The sequence below is a fragment of the Tenebrio molitor genome, chromosome 7 (genome assembly GCF_963966145.1).
Source record: "Tenebrio molitor chromosome 7, icTenMoli1.1, whole genome shotgun sequence".
Taxonomy (NCBI): domain Eukaryota; kingdom Metazoa; phylum Arthropoda; class Insecta; order Coleoptera; family Tenebrionidae; genus Tenebrio; species Tenebrio molitor.
Genome location: NC_091052.1, coordinates 5,842,068 through 5,863,977, shown reverse-complemented (window position 1 = coordinate 5,863,977; position 21,910 = coordinate 5,842,068). Strand labels below are relative to the sequence as shown.

Here is a 21,910-nt window from a genome sequence, read left to right as displayed (position 1 = left end):
ACTTCTTAATAGGTGATCTGCTCACTGCCCCCGTGGAGCATGACGTAACGCCTTTGCCCATCAACCGGCTGTCTCGATGGCAATATGTGGAACAACTTCGGCAGCATTTTTGGAAAAGGTGGTCCGTGGACTACCTGACGCAATTACAACCCCGCCGTAAGTGGAACCAGCGTCTTCCAAACATCGAAGTGGGCGAGTTAGCGGTCATCAAGGAAGACAATTCACCACCCCTTCAATGGCGCTTGGCACGTGTCGTTCGCCTACACCCAGGAAAGGATGGTTGTGTGCGTGTGGTGACTTTAAAAACTTCAAAAGGTGAAGTGACCCGCTCAATAAACAAAGTGTGTGTTTTACCCATGGCCTCTATGTGCAGTTAACCAGTGAGAGTGTTCGAACTTTTTTGAACTTTTAGTGATAGTGCCTATTTACCCATTTTTGTTTGTTTGTATTCATTTCGTTTTTTTTTTTTGTTTTTTGTTTTGTCGTTTGTTCTTTAGTCATAAGTTTCAATTGTACATGTGCACACCGATGTGTCATACATAATTGATTTGTATATACCGTTTAAATTTAATATTGAAGGAAGCCTTCAATGAGGGGCGGGATGTTGGAGCGGCCGGTCCAATTTAGTTTATGACGCCGCTTCCAATATTCCTGTCGACAATCATCCCCGGTGCCGGTACGTTGGTGGTCTCTTTCACAATAGTGGGAAAGTCCCGCCATCTGGCTCATGCACATCTTGCAAAAGACCACCAGCGTACTACCCATGACGGAGAGGGGGTGCGAATTCACTTTTATACATTTTCGTTAGTTTTAAGTTAGTTGATAAGCAAATGTAGAACCAGAAACACCAATACATCTTTGCATTAATCTGAAGCATCTATCCTCATTTTGAAATCACGGTCCACATTGTGCGAAACCCCTACGCGTAAAAAGAAAACCCTACCGGACACGCAATTGGCGTGTCATAGGTTCAAACTCCTGAGTGCGGAAACATCCGTCAAACTTCGTAGGAGGCAATTGAACCGAAACAGAGTGGTCACAATCAAAATGAATAGATTATATGTATAGTACATATATTGCCGTCATAACTTTTTATCTGCTCCACCCACATAAATTAACCAATGAGAATCAAAGCCAGGTTCAATCTGTATAATTTTTCATCACATCTGCCACGTAAAAAAGTTAAGGTTAGAATTTTGCTGTCAAGTCCACAATTATTGTTTTAGGTTTTAGGTTGTCCCTAGTATAATTATAAAATATTCGATTTTAAGAGATTGAATACTCGTACCACAGTAAGAAATTTTTAAGCGTTTTTAAATTTTTACATCTTGATCAGGTTAGTTAAAAGGAAAATATCTATATTTTTAACTTACTTTGTACTATTGCGGGCAAAAAAAGTGGGACATCAACGTCATTGTCTTGACTTTTAATGTGAAATAACCCTTACCTGATTCTAACCCTACTTTGAATTGATTGACGTTGTCATTAAGTATTGTAGGTTGTAGGGAATGATTGTAAGTAAGCACGTAGTGAATATTTATTTAAAGCAAAGTTCCAATCAAAATCTACCTTTATCAAAAGAAGAGGGCATTTGGAAAGGGAAAATAGGAGTATAAAATAAATTTTTAAACTGTCAGCTGGAATAGTGTAAAAAAAAATGACAATAAAGCTTAAACTACATCGAATTTTTCAAAACTGAGAGAAATTTGATGTCCCACTTTTTTTGCCCGCAATAGTACCTAACTAACCTTAAGTTCACAGTATTACTGTTCAGTTATTGCTTTTATTGTGCTTTATAATGAGGTCTCATCTCCGTCGTGTTTAATGAAATTTTCGTTTCGGTCTTTATTCTTGTTGCGCTTAATAAACATACCGAACACAAACTAAAAGTGCTCCTTTTATGTCCATATTTATTTGAAACGAATTTAAAAAGTTTAAATGTGAAATTTACGATGTTTGAAGCATTTACGACATAAACATAAGAGTTGCCCCGTTATAGTATATCTCGGAGAAATATAAAGTGAGTACTCTGTAAAAATTATATTGGTAGGATCAGGCATAAAATTTGCATGTCCTACACTAAAACTTATAGTCTGAAACAATTGCCTGGAAAAAATAAATTCTACACAAATAAATACATTTGTTTATAAAATACGGCGAGAAGAAATAATTAATGTTGCTTGATGTGTTTATATATTTTTTTAGACTGAACGTGGTCAGCAGTAAAATATGCTAGGTTGTAAAGCAGGTGTTTTGGGGGATTTACTGCTTAATCAATTTTAATCCGGTACGAATTAGTTAGGAGCTTCCTTTTTTGATTAACCCTCTAACCCTCCAGTATGAAGTGATGAACTCGGATAATTTGGTTAATTCCTTTTTTTAAATTTTAGTCTGTTTTAGAATTAAAATTACCATAATTGATTTTGATTTAAAATACTGAGTGATATTGAAACGCACGAACTTGCTTTTAGCTGTATTAATAATATAAAAGTAAAACATTTGCCGGCGAACAGGACCAAAATGAGTAGAAATATATATCAAAACAAATTTAAATATTCATTTAAAGTTGTATGAATGAAAATATAAGAACTTTTTTTTAAGCCAAGGTAAGGAATATAAAAATCACAAGCTATTCAGTACTTATACGGTGCGATCAATTAAAAAATAAATCGAGTCGGCTTGTTACCCATGGCAACCCATGCTATAGCATAGGCTCCAAAGCAAACTCGATTTATTTTTTAAATGATCGCTCGGTATAATTAGTTATTTTTGAGAGATCTCAAATTAACAAAAATGTACCAATATTTTACCAATTGGGTACGTTTAGAGCAGAAAATATGTTGCAATGTTTGCCTAACCAGTTTTTGATTAGTCCGTTTGTTTAATTTTTTTGTTGCAGTTTTCTTTTTTTTCAGATTTAATACGTAAAATTTGAATCTTATCAAACAATGAATTTTTTCCTCTGATTCTAATGGTATAAAATACTAAATTTCATTGTTAAATTAATACGTTTTTGCTTTTTACTTCAATAATTTATTTATTAATGATTTGAAATAACTCTCTGGAGTTCTAGACCTTGTGATATTCGAATTTGATACTCGAAGGAAAAGTAATATTCTTCCTGTATTTATTTCGCATCAGATACTGTTGCGTTTTACATAAAAATTTAAATAATATAATAAATAATAAATTTTTTTGTTCGACACTGTCAGAATTTGAGAATTTTCTCCTGTGTGAACGGATTTTGATAAATTTGACAACTTGTCAAAACGAAACGTCAAGCAAATTTTAAAGATTTTCAGCGATTTGGAGCCTTTGGGGGGCTCGTCGAACAAAAAAACGTTGTATTCAACTCGTTCTTATGTAATTTGGGCTTTTTTTGGCATGAGTGGGCCAGTTTAAAACTCGAGTGAAACGAGAGTTTTAAAGGCCCACGAGTGCCAAAAAAAGCCCAAATTACACACGAACTCGTTAAATAAACTACTATTACGGCCGGTTTCATAATCCGACCCTAAAGTCTCCTTTAATAAAATGCGCCTTTAAGGTAAATCCGACTTTAAAGCTAAAATAAAGGAGACTGCATTTCATAAACGCGGACTATCGAAACATTAGTTAAAATTTGCATTAGTTCGAAAACGAATCATCCACCGTGTTTACGTAGTCATTTTCCTAGGGAATTCTAGGGAATTTTACAGTAAACGTTTGAAAGTTTTGGTAACTCGCAACTGTTTTCCTGGGACTTTGAAATGTATTTCGAGTATTTAAATTTTTGTTTACATTCTGCATTTTACATTTTGCTAGTGGAGCAGCGCCAAATTAAAACATCCGATTAATAAAAGATTGCGACCAAAAAAGCCAAATCCAACTTTTCAAGTGAAGGAATAATTTTATAAATCTAAAACAAAACTTGTATAAAATAACATCCTACACTTGAAGAGAAAAGAGGAAAGAGAAGAACATGAAAGAAAAAAACTGTTATTATTAGACTTACAGATTGAATTAGCAAGAAAACAATTGAGCAAAAAAACTAATGAATTCATGGAATATCTTTATTTTCTAAATACCTATAAGTTTCCGAAATGTTGATTTATAATCAATTGAATTATTGGGTACCTACTAATTCACAAAAAAAGCAGCAATTTGTTGCAATGTACTAGCGAAATGTCACTTGTCATGTAATTGAGGTTATGTTCCCCATTTAAATCCACCTTTAACGAGATAAAAGGCCGCCAACGAGCTTTTAAAGTTAAAGTTAAAGTTAAGGAGTGAAAGACACCTTTAATTAATATGAAACACAATTTTTAGTTAAAGGTAGTTTTAAATTTAAAACCGCTTTTAAAATACATTATGAAACCGGCCGTTAATAAATTGTGTATATAAAAATATATATACTAAATTTTATTAACTAAATTAAAAAGACAAAAAACACCATTTTTAAAACAAAATAAATAATTATCTATTTGATATTTTGATATATTTCTCGCCAAAACACAACGTACGCCACTCAATTTCGTAAAAATTGCATAGCTTTGGTAAAAACATCAACCATTGAAATTGTTGGAGTTGATGAATATATGATTATATGGAACAAGTATGATGAAGCCATTCATTTTATTAAAAGTTTTTTCATAATAAGTGAATAAATAGATAGAGACGCCAATCACCCAAAATAAAAAAGAACTTAATAAATTAGTTTCGGTTTTTTCCGCTGCATCTAAATTTGTTTGTATCAACTTTACTTTATTAATTACTCAGCTATACTTGTACTTATTTTGTGATAGGTACTCTACGATCAAAAAACTTTCGAAAAAATTTCCCAAAATACATTTTCCTCCAAGTTTTAACCAATTTTCCTGTACCAATTACCAGAAAATCTTGGAGATTTTTTAGGTGCAATTTCAAGATTTTGTACATTTTTAATTAAAATCAGTTTAAAGTGTACGTGACATGTTGAAACTATTCGAACAATTCCGCTGGGGTCAAATCTGAAACGGGAAATCAACATGTGGTACAGCCAACCTACCCGGCTTATTGCACCGTCCACAATTTGCACTTTTAATTTAGAATAAAACTCACCACCATAATCGAGGGTCACGAGTGGTAGATTAAATTTTGATTAGTTCGCATACGGGGTTGCGTCCGAAATTGCTTTGCAAACGCCACACGGCTCTGCTCTCCCAATTGAATTGATCTAACTAGCCGTATCTTATGACGTCATTTGCCTTAACGATGCCATCCTTTACTGCAACCTTTGCCATTAAAATTTCCGCTATTTTTTTATTGTTATCCTGAGAGTTTTCAGGACTCTTTGAAGTTTTCGTAAGAGATACTGCGGTTGTTATGCATGGCTTGAGCCAGTGGAGCCGCGCCACATCAGGTATTTCAATAATTTAATAAAAATACATCTATCGGGTGTTGGTGGATGTTTTCAATCCGACTGGGGCAAATTGTCGTTATTGTGACGCGTGGGTGGCAGGAACTCTATTAACGTTTTTTTTTTTTCAGGAATTATGAGCCCGATTTTAATAATCTACATTCGTTATCAGTGCCATTGTGTACAAAGAGAATTCTGTTTGCCTTAGTGATGATGAGGATATTAATAAGAATTTCACCCACGAGAATTATTAAAAAACTTCATGCATTAGCGTTACGGTGAAAGTTGATTAAGGAATTTCGTGAAGTTTCGGATTTATAACAGAAAACTTAATTGTGGTCCTATTTTACAAACCTAGCTGCATGAGACACACATATCGTCTTTTTACAACATAACATAACTTTATATTACAGTTGAAGATACACAACAATATTTCTGCATGACGGAAGGAATTGTAATATTTTGTTGCAAGACCGGTTTTTTTTTTGGAAAGCAACATGTTTGTTAAAATTTAAAAAATTGTTTTCAAAGTATAATTACACAGTCAAAAGAATTACAAAGCCTTGTAAAATTTGCAACGGACAATAAAATCCTTTAGGGGCGAGTTGGAGATTGTACTTTTCAGCATAATTATTTGGAACATATTTGTAAAAAAAATTCACGATAAAAGAGCATATTCTGCCGTACTTTTTTATCGTCGGACTTTGAAAAAAAATCAGCATAACAGTGACGAGCCAATTAATTATTAAAAATTTTACATGAACGTAACATCGGACAAGGTAAAGGTAATAAATGTAAATTGATACGACACGTTATGTGCATGAAATATAGTGTCAAAAAGGAAAGCTTTCTGTCAAATGAAGGATAACAAAAGTTTGTGCGAGGATGGAATTTTAATCGTTGCTCTTTTAAGTGCAAACACGAGTGTTGATGTTTGCAGCGTTGCACAAGAAGAGGGTGTAATAGTGTTGATCGTATTTGAATAGATTCTTGATTGAACTGTGACGCAAACAATTTTTGTACCGTTTGATCGTAAAAAATCAAGAAACAAAATAGATTTCAGCGTTCCCGCATTCGCATTTTTGTCGCGATTCTCGTTTAAAAAATAAAATGTTGGCGTTATTAAAGTCCTTCTTGTATTATATCTGAGTACATATTTCGTAAAACGTAAAAAGATTCCCCAAACAAATTCCATTAAATAATTGTTTAAATTCCGAGTAGATCCTCGCCAGATAACATTTTTAAAAAGTGATTTGCATTTTTTCCAGTGTGCTTCTTTCGCCCCTAATGTTATTTAATTACGTTAGACGTGCAAATCTGAAATTACAAGCAGACGCACCTGAATCTACAACATCAAATTCAAAATCTTCACGAGCATTTAATTATAACATAAATAAATTAGATGAGTATCTTATATGCTTCGGGTTTATGAATTTAATTAAATGTATAATAAATAAATAATTTTGACGGTCAGAATCGAGGGCCGTAAATGTGTTAGTGGCTTTCATAAATTCCATTTAGATGGTAAATGTAATTAATTTTTAGTGCGGTGATCGTCGGATTTATATTAAAACTTCCAAAACCGATAGCCGATTATTAGGGGACGTAAAAATGCCTGTTGCTCTGACGATATCTGGTTTCGAAGAATTTTAATTGCGCCGATGCGATGAAGAAAACGCTAATTATAATCGTCAAATGTCAAGATCAAACATTTTTATTTAAAAACGCGGCGCTCATTATCAAGTACGAACCGCAAAAAGACCAAGAGTCTAGGAAACGTTCATTTGCTTTGAATCGAATTCCAATTTTGTTTCTTATTTTTGACAATTATATCAGCCCGTTGCTTGAGGAAATATTAAAGTGGAAATGTTCTACTGCTTTAGAAAATAAAAGGTTAATTATAATTTCCCGGAATATATTTTCTCTGTTGTTTAAGCGAAGGAAAGTCTAATAAAGTGGAAGACAATGATTACTTTAATTTATTTCAATTAAACAAATTTTAAATTAAATTACACTTTTACAACTTTTCGGACCCACTTTCTGCGTTTTACCCTAATTGAGTTTTAATCAAATTAACTCGATTTGCTCTTGCCTCTTTATTTAAAGATTTTGTCTTAACCGTTTGTAAATATTGTTGACTTGACAATTTTTTGCATAGTTACCTACTTATAATTTGCATTGGTACTCTGCCAGGTTTTCAGATACATTTTATGATTTAAAATTTATGAAAGTTAAAACATATTTAAATTTGTTATTTTGAATAAAAATTCTTGAAAGTAAAAATACTGACAAAAATGCGGACTGTAAGTCTGTGGGATCATTCCTACCTCTGAAAATTTTATTATCTACTTTAAATATTTAAACATAGTTGTAGGATATATTCCATACGTTATATTTATTAAAAATTGATGAAACCTGTTAAGCATCAGCGTACAAAAATAGTAAAAATATTTATGTTATAATGAAATATGGACATTTCATTTGGTTTGTTATAAATTGTTAGGGATGTAATGTAGTTTTGAATCATTTTGCTTCCAGCTACTATACATAAAGTGTCATATTTCCATTAAAATTTTCGTTTAATTATGAAAATTAATTACGACAGATAACAATAATGTAACGAAATCCTAATTTATAATCCTACAAATTTATTTCTTACAATAGGCGACACTTTCGACATCTTTCTGTGAAACCAACCCATCCGATGACACTGCCCCACGATTAATCACCCCCAAAAAGTAAGTGCTTTTTCAATGCACCAAACATTTATAAAATCGACATCGAAATCAATCATGAACGGCAGTGTTTACGAAAATTTCGCACGCCTTAAAATGGTTCTATCATAAACAAAACAAATATTAATAATACCTGAAGTTAGGGTAACTTGGGCGAAAGGTTTTTTCATCAAATAAGTAAAACACGAAGAAACTTTGCGCTCCTGGAAGCGTTTAACTTTCCCTTTATAAAGTTCCCGAAAAAATCCAGAGCCAGTCAGGTAATGCCAGATTATGAAGGTTTTGCGAAAATGGTGGATGCGCCGGGTTAGTCAATTATGAAATTGCAGGGCTTGATAATTTCATGCACTATTGGAGATGTTCTGCCCCCGTGTGGATTTATCATTAAAGATCAATGAGCATCGGAAAGGTTGTTTGTGCCAATTTTGGCCACTTAGAACTTTAATGACCGGAAATTGCTTTAGTGTTGACTTTGCCTGCGTCCAATTTTTTTACGAGGACGACTCCCCGGAAGCCCTCTCGGTTATAAATCGACTTTTAAATATAAATTGTTTAATTTGAGCGACGGCGAATTTGCAAAAATTGTGAAAATTCGGTGCGAAAAGTCATGCCAAAAGAGCAAAGCGTACTCACCACGTTATCACCTGTTGGTGGTGTCGGTCGTCGATGTCTAGTAGGCTGTGAAGTCGTTTGTAATGTGGGGTTGTAACTGTGAGGGCCACAGTATGAACGTGAACATCTTTTATAGGCATCGTGGCGTCCCCGCTTGCGTCCCGGCGCTCGCACCGCCCCCTTACCAATCAGCATCGGCCCGTTGAACACCACACTTATCACTATTCATCGATATCGTAATGAAATCCATTGACAATGCGTGACTAATTACATAGATTAGCGTGACATACGAGTCAACACTGAAAAGCAGGGGAGGCTTTTTGGATCATAGAAAAATTCCGGTTGTGGGTAGCAAGACGTCGCCGGAGGATCAAAATCTGCACCGGACGAGAACAAACAGAGAATTCGATGCAAGATTACAGAATCGAGTTTGACTGCCTTTTCCCCACTGTTTGCAAATTGTGCTTTTCGTGGTTTTTATTAGCTCACAGCAGCTGGCATTCAGCGTTAAGATTAGTTAGATAAAAGAGATGCTAAAATAATGTTATGATAAATTAATGTTACGGAATTCGAGACATTTTACTATTGTTCTCACGAGTCCTATTTTATGACAGCGATCAATGCAAAATAAATGTTTTAGTTATAGCGTCGACTAGTGGAACATTAATCAGAATTTATAATGCACGTTATTAAAATGAGTGTGAGACTTCTACTATATGATGGAGCTTTTAGTCAGAAACATTATCTCAATTTTATTTTAAAGTGCATATTGTCCTACTTCTACCTGGAGCTTAAATGACAACTATGCAGTAGGGATTAAACCTAAGAATTCAGTTTCACAATGAACTGTAAAATTTAAGCCTTAACTCAATTTATTTCAATTAATTTGATACATTTCTATAGCAAAAGCAAATAAAATGTTAGATATTTCACTTCAGAAATTGTAATAAAATTGAAATTTGAATTGCCTGGAGGGGTTCAATCTAGTCATCAACATAAAATTTGTGTATACTCACTTGAAAACAAACTATACAGAAATTTATTTATGCATGAGTGCATATGCATATTTGGCCCATAGTCGAATTTTAATATGTATTCTAAACAGTGGAATACCAATATGTATTACTGGAATTTTACTATGGTTTCGCAAAACATTAATTAATAAATATGCAAGTACCAAAATCAAGTGTTATCATAAAAGTAAAAATGAATGAATGAATTCTGAGAAGTAAATACTAAAAGAGTTGTGATGTTTGTGTGCAAAGACAGTTTTGTTTCACTTGTGATAGACATGATCGTTGATTCTGGGAAAACTAAATATAAATATGACGAAATTATGTAGGTGTACTACAATATAAGGTTTATGTGATAATTTTCTGTGTTTATTCGACAGACAATAATGATGAAATTTGGGTATTCAGCCAATTCAGATACTTTCTAATTTTGAAAGAAAGACAACTCACACAGAGCAATAAAATTATTTTTTCTACTCGTCCAGCGAGAGATTGGGGGAGATTTTAAATTGTATTAAATCAACCCAACACTACAAAATGCACTATAATACATTAATTAGAGCATAATTTCAGTTCAATTTTACGTGCGCGAGGTAGGTACTACTTTCTCTACGTAGAATTTAGGGATTTTTATGTCAACCAATCTCTCGCTGAACAAACTATATCATAAGTGAGTCTTTGTGAAACTAAAAGTAGTGTCACAAAGGAACTTTTTGTGAAACAGTTTTTGTTTTTTTTATACGTATTGCGTTGGTATTGCTGATTTCTATAACAGAGGTCAGTGAATAGCACGCTGGTCGGCGTCCGGCATCTCTAGTGAGCTCTTATTAACAATTAAAATATTTGAAATTTGACATCAATTTCACAGGAATACTGCCACACAAAAGTCCCTAGATTATTTCATAATTAGATTTTTGAGTTTTTATCGATCAAAGTAGAAAAAATAGTATATTGCACTCGTTTTATAAGACGCACTATGACACTCGTGTCACAATCAAGCGTCTTATAAAACTCGTATAATAATATACTAATTAGAAACTGTGTTAATATCGGGTGTTTTTTTAAATTTTACCTCGTAGTAAGCGTTGAAGAATCGATTGTGAACGCACCACTCGTGTAAAATGTAAGATTTAAACAGCTGATCCGTGATCCGTAACTTGTACAGAGTGGCTACGAAAATTGGATTCACTTTTCCACATTTGCCCAAAAGATGGAACTATAAGCAAAAATTAAATGAAATTGCTGGCAACATTGTTTTTTTTTACGTAGCTAAATGTTGGATGTAGTCAATGATCCTGCACTCTTAGAACTGCTGTTCTACCAGAACGACCTTCTTTAGAAGGATAATACCATTATAATATGTATTCGTTGCTCAATATTGAAATTCATGACAGTGACATTGACAATTATTGCTTAAAAATAGTGACAATTGCACAAAATTGTTGCCATTTATTTTTTTTATGCTTAAATTTTTTGTAAAAACCGCGACATCTTTTGGCAAAATGAAGAAAAGTGACTCCAATTTTCGTAGCCACTCTGTATAGTGCGTTCACAATCGACTCTTCAACGCCTACAATGAGGTGAAATTAAAAAAACGCCCGATATATTGCTCATAGAAGCTTTCAAAAAAATGTAAAATTTCAAAAGGCCACTTTGTAACAAGATGGTGCTTAACGGCATTACGAGCACACAATAAAAGGATCCTTAACCAGTCACCGTGAGACATGAAATAATAAAATAAATGATCTGTGAAATCTCTAACTAGTGGAAAATCTAGTGCTTCTGAACAGGGTTGTGATCACTAACTCAAGGAAATGTCACTTTAAATTAGGAGAAATAAACTTATAATTGGTGTTTTATTAAAAATTATTATTTGTTTTCTGGCTTTTTCTTTTTCTGACGTAAAAATTTAATTCTTGTAAGCTGACTGAAAAAACTAATTACGTTACCGAATATATTTTTTAAAGAGCTTTGCAACAATTATTTCAGCATAATGTATATGGAATGAGGGGCGGAAACCGAAAAAAAGTGGTATTGTTGAGTTTTAGCTGTTTAACATAATTTTTCAAATACTCCTCTATTTTTCAGATCGAAAAATAATGAATAAAGGGTGAAATCATTTTGTGCTCTCTTCCAAGCAATATACTTTTTTCAGTCCTCTGATCAAATACTATTTTTACTACTGTTTTTAATACTGTTTTTACTATAATATAATATTTTTATTATTAGTAATAATTGTACATATGTATTGTGTGTAAATACGAAAGTATTAATTTATCAAAAGTAAAGTATCCTCCGTATGGACTACTATATCATTTTTCAGAATAATTCTCAGTATAAATTTTTTTTATAGGATTTACCACACTCTAGTTGGACGATATTATTACAAAATGTGTACAAAATTGCGCATATTTCCAAAACAGCTGGTCCGATTGGCATCAAAGACAATCAAAAGTGATGCATATTTTGTAAAAAGAAACATTCACAATGGCGCTTTCTGGCAAAAGTTGTCGTAAACAAAGCAGAAATTATCGTGAACGAAAGAAAATTGTACAAAAACGTGTATATTTCCAAAATCACTCATTAGATTAGCATCAAAATCAATGGATCTGGAACTCTCACCAAAACAAATATTTTGTATAGAAAAAGATTGAGATCGGTGCATTTTTGCTTTCTTATGTTTTGAAGATTGTAAAATCAGAATCTGCATTGTCACCATAGTACCTCCGTTTTTTTGGGGAACATGGAAGTATAAAAACAACAGACTTCAAAATTTGTGACTTTGACTCAATTGTTGGATAACATAAACCGTTTTAAAAATTAATGAAAAGGAAGGAATAGATGTTGATTTTTTTATCTTTTTGTTTGTCCTTGTTACCTTCTTTTCTTTGATGTTGAGTAATCTGTTTACAGATTCACTAAATTTCAAATAAACCATAAAATGTTATATATATTGTTCATTTAATAGCAACAAAATTTTCGTTATAGTATGTCGTTAACATTGTACAACCCGTATGTTTTTTTACTGACACTTTTTCGAAAAATATGAAGAATTGAAGTGAGTTTTTACTGAATGAATTATAGTTCGTACTGATAAACCAATAAATAAAAAACAAAAAAAAGATGAAAACGATACTGTAATAATTCATCCTTTCTGGAATGAAAATTTAATAAAACAATAATTTAAATTACGTACACAGAAAAGAAAAGTTGTTGAAAATAATTTTGGCTACTAATAGCTCCATATCTACGTGTTTTGTTTTGAACTCAACCCACTTAATATTAAAAGGCAAACAAAACATTTATTTTCCCGGCGGTCCATTCTTATTCAACAACAGTGTATGCGTACTTTAATGAATTTTAATAAATGATGAGATGTAACTGTAAAATAAGCCTTTTGAAAATACAGACTAGCGGATTTCAGCACTGATCCAAAATTACTTGCACATTACTTTGTTAATCGAAACAGAGTAAATATTTTCCCAAGGACCAGATCCAATATTAACTTTCTTGACGGTGATACACATCTTCACATTTCCCGGACTAATAAATATTAAAGTACATAAGTGACGATTAAGGATTCGCATTAAATATTTACCGTGAAAAAGCAGGGAAACATTTCATGTGTAATGACATATGCGACCCAATTTATGCCAACATTTGTGTTTAACTTGTTCCGACGGTCAATTTTAATTAAAAATCTACTTTGCCAACTTTGAATTGTTGGAAAAGTCGCAACCATTAAGTAAATAGTCCAAGCAGGAACTAAAATAACTCTCGATTTATATTAATTGGGTAAATTTGATGTTTGATTAGTAACAATTATTGATGTTCGGGAGATTAGAACTATTTATTATATTAAACCTATTCAGAGCTTAGTCAATGGAACGCTTCCAGCATATGTTGTTATTACAAAATAATGGAATAATTTGACTGTCATGTGGAGTCGGTGCAATCAGCTACGTTCCCATGAATCTTTTTCAAATTTCACAATTATCTACTTCCCTTGCTGAATAAAAATAACTAACGTCAACTTGACTCCTCCTACTCCCATAATTAAAGTTCGCTTTCATTTATTGCATTATAAAATAAAAATTACTTAATTTTTTTCATTTCGTGAGCGCCGTCGACCGTCTGGTGACGATGAAATTACTCTGTTTATCAGTCACCCCACTACAACGTTGTCATTGTGCATTTATTCTGCATACGGTATACCGCGATGTTGCAGGACAACATAATAATGCCAAATCTATTATGATGTTTCAGTTGGGTGGGTTCGATCCTTTCAGGATCGCCAAATTAAAATGTTCACTGTTATGTTAGCCTGGCTACAAATCGAATTAGTCTGATACCGGGAGAACCCCTAACATATCTAATTCTATTTACTTCCCAATTTTGCGGTTCTCATGTTAACCTCTTACAAAAACAGTTTTTTCACACCTGTCCGTTCGAGTTACCTAGAAAATGATTTTTATTCGCAAGTTAGCCAGATTAAAATTGCCGTGTGCCGTCTCCGGTAAATATTATTTTCTTATTAATAAAAAATAAAATTCAGTAAAAGTGAATGTAGGAGAGTCAAATTAAAAAGTGGCGTGTCAGCATTTTGTTCTGGATGTTTTCAAACAACGTTCTACAAATTAGAGTGAATTTATTTTTATTCGATGAAAGCAAACCTTTTAAACGTTTCTTTCAGATTCCTTGAAAAAAATGTAATTAACCAAGCAATTTCGACTTGATAAAAATACGTCCACTGAAATATAAAGATGTTTGAATGAATAAACACCGGAAAAATTATTACTTTATCAAGTTGATTAAATTCATTTGACTTTTAACGGAGAAAAATCTATTTGTTTACAGATGTACTTCCGTTTTCATACACGAACCTCTCCTCGTAATGCGAAGAAACTGCGAGATAATAACTTTTATAAATCTGCTAATACTGGTAAACTTTACTAATTAATAATTTTTTTTGGGCTAAATGTAAATTTTGAAAGTATCCACATTTATTTGACCTTATGCAACATTTGTTGCGGGGGATTTAAATTAAAAAATTAAAGTAATTACGTGTTTCATTAGCTCCCCGACAGAGTTTTATTTACTTTTTATATTCTCTTGAAAAGAAAAACTGGTTACAGTTTTGATTAAAGTCCAGCGCTGTGGGATGACACAGAGAGTCTCACCAATCTAATTGTTGTTTTTGTATTATTGTTACTTCTGTGAGCAGTAAGTGAATTTCACTAACGATGAGTAAGTTAGTTTATTTAAGATTTAGTTTGTGGAATTTTTGTTTTCCTTGCTAATTATATACAAACACAGAACATTCCACGTAAACCCAAATTATATCGTGGTTTCGTCAACAGTTTTAAATTTTTTAGTATTTTTCTTTGACATGGTTTAACTACATAAATAAAATTTCTCGATAGAAGTATTAGTAAATGTGGACGATCAATATTCATATTCGACAATATGAATCCAGTCAGGTGTTAACCGGTTAATTAAATTGTTCAGAAAAATATGCTAAATTAAAAATGAATTTTTTTCCGAACGGTTTTGTAAACAACTGATTTAATATTTTGGAGACGGGTGCTTTTGTTAACTCTTTGCAGAAACGAAAATAAACTTTTAAATATAAACACAACTAAAGCAGGCTAATTTAGCAAATTAAATTCATGCTTTTAAAATTTGCTGACCGTTAATGAACAATTATTATCTGCGTCGAAAAAGGTAAAAGAGTGGCTAAGAGGAGTGGTGAATTAAAACATTTCGTATACATTCGTTACATTCTAGTCAGAAGAGAATGCATATTGGCCTCTATATACTGCGGAGACTTTAAACAAGAGAATGTAATCAATTGCAAACGCCTGAACGGCATCCCACATGACGCAGCTTCATTGCAACAATAAATCTGTAATTGATTATACCCGCTGGATCAGTTCGTTAATAATAACGCATCCCACGATGGCAATTTGGGTATTACCTGTGCGTTAAATCGAAATCGACGGTATTTCCCCCACAAAAAAAAACCAAATCAACTGAAAAAATTTATTTGTAAAAATAAATATAACACTTAAGCCATTAGAACTGAAATCCTCCCAACTTAAACCGAATGTTAGATCCTGTATGTAAAAATCGGGACTTGTTACCATCTAAACACACAGCTATCGGAACGGGGGTATGAAACGGGGTTAGCTTTGATCATCCATGCGAACATGGTTCTACTCTTGGTTGCACAAATATTCCATATTATGACTGTGGGGATAAAGAGGGTGCCACCAGTCTAGCACTTTAACATTGATCACAGGTTCCAGGATGATGAGGATGTTGCCGTTGCCATCTGGCGACGGTTTGGACCTCTGTATCTCAGATCCGAACCACAACTGCAGTTTGTAGGATCTCAGTTCTGAGGACAGGTTCAGTTGGGCAGATGTCAGTGTCAGCCCCAGTACCGGGACGATGGGAATGAGATGTTTGCAAGTAACTTGCAGGATCCTGCAGCTCTCGTCTTGGTTAGCGAACACGTCGTCTAACATCTCCAGAAGGTCGGGCTGATGGATTTCCTTCTGGGTTCTGCGATGGGGCGATCGGTGGACGTTAAGTTTCATTTTGAAATAGTAGAGGCACTGGCTGTCGGTCTTTTTGTGCCACATTAAGACGCACTGCGTCCTTTTCAAGATGTCAGGGTGCTGTTCCAATTTTTCGATGGACTTCAGGCGCGAAATGAAGGGTTTGTACATGAAATTTAGAGCCCTTATTACCGACGTTCGTATGCCGTATTTCCTGAAGAGGCACTCCGGATGGAGGCGCTCCGGCAGATTGGGAACGCTTTTGTAGTACCGTTTGTACATGGAAAACCAGAATTTTGCCGTCGAAACGACTTCGTACGAAGCTTTGCATATTCCCGCGAATCTGCCCACGTCTTCAGGTCGAATATATTCGGAGATCAGAAACCAAATGTCAATGGGATATTCGTTTCCGGTGTTGTCAGGTTTTCGTTCTTCACTGTTTGATACTGTTTTCTTTCTTCTGCGCGGTTCTAATTTTTGGATGACGTATGAAATGGTCCCGTCTTCGTTTTCTTGTTCGACAAAATTTCCCTCAAAATCCTCCGATTTTTCGTCCCAGTTTTTGTCGTCTTCTAGTTGCTTTAGTACTTTGTTGACATTGGTAGTTGATTTTTTCGTTCGGTTTTTGCACACTGATGAGTTGGCGAAGTCGTTGATTGTTACATCTACGGACAAATAAAATTTTTGAGAAAACGTTATACTTAGTGCAATGAACAATTTATGAAAGCCTTAGAATTATGATCTTGTTTAATAAATACTAACTTTGATCACAATGCAAGCTAATTCTATTTCTATTTGGGAAAAATCAAATATCTTAGACTAACACGCGTTCACTTTTCACTTAATGGGAATATCACATTGTTTTGGTGTATTTTCTATCGAGACAACGTTTTTGGAAGTTTGTACCGCTAGTGATAAAATTATCTTCAACACAATGAAACACAACTTAATTTCGCGTAGACTCGAAAATAATAAAATAAGTTTGATTTATATAATAAGTAGTATAGGGTGTTATGGAAGTCAACGTAATAAATTTAATCATCAAAAGAACTCTTTAAAATAAACATTTTTTACATATTGTTCTTTTTTTAATGGACGATTTTTTTTTAATTTGACACTTCGCTCATGGGATAATCATCAATTGAAACGAAAGAGTGAGTGAAAATGTTTTTGTGCGGTAAAAACTTTACAGTTTTTTGAAGAAAGAACGATCGCTGTTCTAATACATACAGTTTTTATTGTTTTTCATTCTGATAATTCTGTTTTCGTGCTTCGTTATCAATAATGGATGTGTAAACACATGAGCGGCTTCAAATTATATTTAATTTTAACTCTGGACGATTTTGCGAAAAAAATGATAAATAGAAAAAATGTTTAAGTCTTATTGGTCGTTAAATTTACTACGTGGACTTCCATGACACTCGGTATATTCTGCTCGAGTTAAAAAACAAAAAATATTAGTAGGTACAGTTGCGGAAACAAAATTTCGGGCAGTATTGTCAATGTTATAACATAAACTCTAAAACAACCTTTACATTAATAACCTCTCTTTTTACTCTTGTCATGTTTTTGTCTTTTTGACTTGCATTCAAAAAATTGTGATTTGTGGCATAATAACGGGTAGGCAACATATAAAAGCGATTATTTAATTACACAACTCAATTAAAAAAACTGTCAGCATGACTGACACCGAAAAGTTTAATTTTTGAATGTCAGTCATCATGACACTAAAAGGTGGTTTACAGAGACTTTGTTGAAGTGACAGAAAAATACTGCCCGAAATTTTAATTCCGCAACTGTACTTACTTACGTGATATTGCAAAATATTTTACTGCGGAAATATGAAGTACACCAAAGTTTTACTTATTAGTTTTTTAGTGATAAGACACTTTTAGTGTTTTGTGGATTTAAAAAGCATTGTGTCTTATTGGAACATGTCTAAAGTATTTACATTTTCTTAAAATCAAAAAACCATTTACGCTGATGATTTGTTCTTTGACCTTGAAATTACAAGAAAGTTTTCCTAATCGTAAATACTTTTTGATATCCTGATAAATGTAAGAACTTTTATATGTAATCATAAATCATAATTAAACTGGGTATGATGTTAAACAACGTAGAAACATGAACACAGTATGAAATTGTAAACAATGGTTACCTGCTAAACTAGTTGATGAATGTTTTTTGCCGGCTTTTTTAAGCTTGGACATTGTGGTGGTGTTGGTTGAATAATTGTCAAATCGTGGATGAAGTGCATGATAAAACTGGAATAGAAAAAATACTCAAATAATGATCAACGAGACCATCGCTATCACCAGCCATGATGGACTGGAGTTGTCAAAAATCTGTCAACTGTCAGCTGTTTCGGTTGTCACAATTTTCAAATAATTTTATTTGAAAGTTGTGCGATTTTACCATAGGTTCGCGTGCGCGTTTTAAATTGGTCCAAAGGGAGAATATATGAATTTTTAAGGGCGTTTGAATAAATAAAATAATTTTGAGTGGGCGCCATCTGCCGACGGCCCGATTGTAAATGCAGCATTCTGTGTTACCGACGTTAATAGGGCTTATTTGACATTGGTTTTAAAATGGCTGTCAGATCAGAAGTTTGTGTATGTAGCTAGGACGTGAGGGATGGAATTTGTAGGTGTGTCATAGTGAATACGGACTGATAATGTTAACATTTGAAATAACCGCAAATGTGACAATGTGCACGTGTTCCGTATCAGTCCGGTTAAGCGGTCGTACCGGGCGGTTTAGTTAATATAAATGTGAGGACGTTTCGTGAGGGGTTAGAACCGATACATGTAATTGTAGATATTGTATTAATTCCGGTGGGCAGTGCGTGATTGTAAATAGCAAGCATGTGGAACATGATGTGTGATGTGATGCCGACCATCTCGGAGGACAGCATCAGCCAGAGGAGTTCGCAGTTCTCCGGCGAGGATGCCAACTTCGAGCAACTCATGGTGTCAATGCTGGACGAACGGGATAAGCTGATGGACAGCCTGAGGGAGACCCAGGAGCGTCTGGGCGAGACGGAAATGAAGCTGGCGGACGTGGAGAAGGAAAGGGACTCCCTCCAGAGGCAGATAGCCGCCAATCTCCCGCAGGTAAGGAGGGCTAGAAGAGTGACATCTCGCGCTAGAGTACGACGTGTGACTCCGTTTCGCCGAGCGCTATGTCCTCTATGCACCGATTTGGAGCTTTATCGATTCCTCCCGGCAAAGCTCAAACGCCATTTTCATAAAGAAATTCCTCATTTTCTTACGTTTATTTACTAGTAAGACGTCCGTGAAGGCGGACCACCCCGGGGACGGTCCGTGCATCTATGAATTAACGATTGCGATGGGATCTATAACTCCGCCCTTAATGGTCTCTTCGACGGCCTCGCTGAACGCAGTCGTGGAGTTTTAGTAACCTTGGTTACCATCATACTGCCCTCAACTCCAAGTGCACTTGTCCGGATTACCCTTTTATGTAATTGGAGTTAACATTTATTAAACATAAACCATTGACCATTGCCGGAACCGGAAGTTGGCAAATGTACAAATTCGCAGACACAGAACGCGACCAGGATTACCATGCTCGACGCTTTACAAACCATTAAACTCGTAATCGAAAGAAATACTGCATTTTAAAACTTGATTCGATAATTGTTATTTCATTTGTGAATGAGTACAGTGGCTTGCACAGACATGTGGGCGGTCTGCTCTGATTCAACCATGTTATTTGTGGCCCGCTAAATAACACAACGAGATTTCGGCAGCTCGTTATGTATAATGGCTGTCTCCATAAAAATTTAAAAATTTTAATCGACATGTTCATTATACATATTGCTGAAGAATTTCTGGTCTTCATGCTCAAATGATCTCATTCGATTTAGACCCAGTGGATTGTTTTATTTTTTTTATCTCATGTAATGAAATGTATACCTATTTGAATACCTCAGAGCGTTACGTAAAAGCGTAAAAATACACACCGACTTAATTACAGATGAAATTTAACACATATAAATATAAATAAATGTCTTTGATATACAAAATACAGAATTTTGCCGTCTACAATAATTGTCCTCACGATTGATTCCAAATCCGAAAGACGGTTGGAGCCATTTTGTAGACACCCAACTGTAAAATACTTCACTTTACAGTCCAAATTCACCGGTCAGACCCTCATTGTTGGGGGAGAAATCAAGCCCACATGTATTTAAGCTTCGTTTAAGCAGCTTATACGAACAAAAATGATCGTCTTTAATGATCGTTTTTTTTTTGTGTACCAGTTTCGTCGAATGAGAATATTTTTTTAAATAGTTAACGAATGTATTTCATTTTTGGCTATTCATCATACTGTTTTATAAAATTTTAATCAGGGTGGTTTCACGTTGTTCATGCATTTTTTAACACAAGGTCTTTGAGGAAGTCAGATACAACATATCATTTCCTCATATTGTTAGCTAAATGTTAGTTGATAAACTTTAGCACGGAACATTGATCCTATTATACAAAATTGTTTTTATGTATTATGTATTTATTAGTGAAAGGATTTTTGAATTAACTCCACTGATTAAGAAAAAAAAAGGTTACGTTACTAAAAATGTTCACTTCTGCATAATGCATCTTTTATTTTGATTTTTTTGTTAGGTTTTTGATGTAGAGTTCTTTTGAACTTTCAACAAACAATGAATAAACGTATTGTTGCCAAGAATATTTTATTTCAATAAAGTCCAAACAAATGTGTTGTGGGATTTGCGGCGGCTACCGTAAATTTATGTCGAAAAATTTCGATGTTATTTTCTGTTGATTTGATTTATAACTTTTGTCAACATTTTTTGGGATTTTAAAAACATGTTGACGTAGCAGATTGCAAATATAAATTTTTAGTAATCGCGTTCCATTCTTGTTAAATAATTTTTTTCAATTACATAATTCCCGAGTTGAATTAGTACTGATTTAATATGTGGAGCTGCTTTCTGAGTTGTACGAAAGTGTCGAGTGAAACTCTTCCACCGTATATATATTTAAATGAACTGAATTCGGATTATCAAAATTTGCCAAAAACACCGCTTTCACCATGATAATTTGTGGCAATTCTTAAGCTTCTATTTTTAGTACTGTTGTTTCCCACAGAAGCCCGAAATAGAAACAACAAACAGCCATCCGACATGGCTGTCAAAGCCGGAACGGATGCGGTTGTTAATTCCCAAATGGCAGAAAACAATACGACAGATCAAGTAGGATTTCATTTCACTTCTAAACACTTTCATGGTATTAGATGACCACAAAAAATTAATAGCTGTATCATGGTTGTGATGACAATTTCTCAGGCTTTTTTTGTCGCCGTAATGGAGAAAAGAAACTTCTTTATGAATCTGATGACACTGTTTTAAAAATAAATTTATCATAATTTTTCTTTGTAGTGTCATCATCAGAAGGCAATTTATTCCCGTTCAACTATAAGGCCAATAAGAAGGCGAGGTTTCTAGCTCGAATACCAATATTTGTAGTCAGAGGTATAAACATCCAATATCACGGTGCTGACAGTGGGTATTTATAGTGATTAGGTGTGTGAATAATAAGTCATCTGTTTTCTTTTTTATGGTGATTCTGCGAT

The 21,910-nt window shown here is 33.9% G+C and overlaps 3 protein-coding genes across 21 annotated transcripts in view; 1 reads left to right on the top strand and 2 right to left on the bottom strand.

Annotated features, from left to right (window-relative positions):
• Nucleotides 1-8,886, bottom strand: part of Dh31 (diuretic hormone class 2) — a 36,414-nt gene extending 27,528 nt beyond the window's left edge. For all 5 annotated transcript variants that reach the window (XM_069054793.1, XM_069054794.1, XM_069054792.1 and 2 more), the window contains exon 1: nucleotides 8,743-8,886. In XM_069054793.1, the coding sequence (XP_068910894.1) occupies nucleotides 8,743-8,861 (119 nt within the window). In that variant the 5' untranslated portion in view covers nucleotides 8,862-8,886. The remainder of the gene's footprint in view (nucleotides 1-8,742) is intronic.
• A 6,876-nt stretch (nucleotides 8,887-15,762) lies between these two features.
• Nucleotides 15,763-18,643, bottom strand: fsd (fates-shifted). The gene is made up of 2 exons (XM_069054787.1): nucleotides 18,456-18,643; nucleotides 15,763-16,962 (listed from the first exon to the last, which is right to left on the bottom strand). Exons 1-2 carry the CDS (start codon nucleotides 18,505-18,507, stop codon nucleotides 15,950-15,952), a joined length of 1,065 nt encoding a protein of 354 aa, XP_068910888.1. The 5' UTR covers nucleotides 18,508-18,643; the 3' UTR covers nucleotides 15,763-15,949.
• A 150-nt stretch (nucleotides 18,644-18,793) lies between these two features.
• The window catches only part of Liprin-alpha (PTPRF interacting protein alpha), an 80,717-nt gene continuing 77,600 nt past the window's right edge, over nucleotides 18,794-21,910 (top strand). For all 15 annotated transcript variants that reach the window (XM_069054781.1, XM_069054783.1, XM_069054769.1 and 12 more), the window contains exon 1: nucleotides 18,794-19,410. In XM_069054781.1, the coding sequence (XP_068910882.1) occupies nucleotides 19,162-19,410 (249 nt within the window). In that variant the 5' untranslated portion in view covers nucleotides 18,794-19,161. The remainder of the gene's footprint in view (nucleotides 19,411-21,910) is intronic.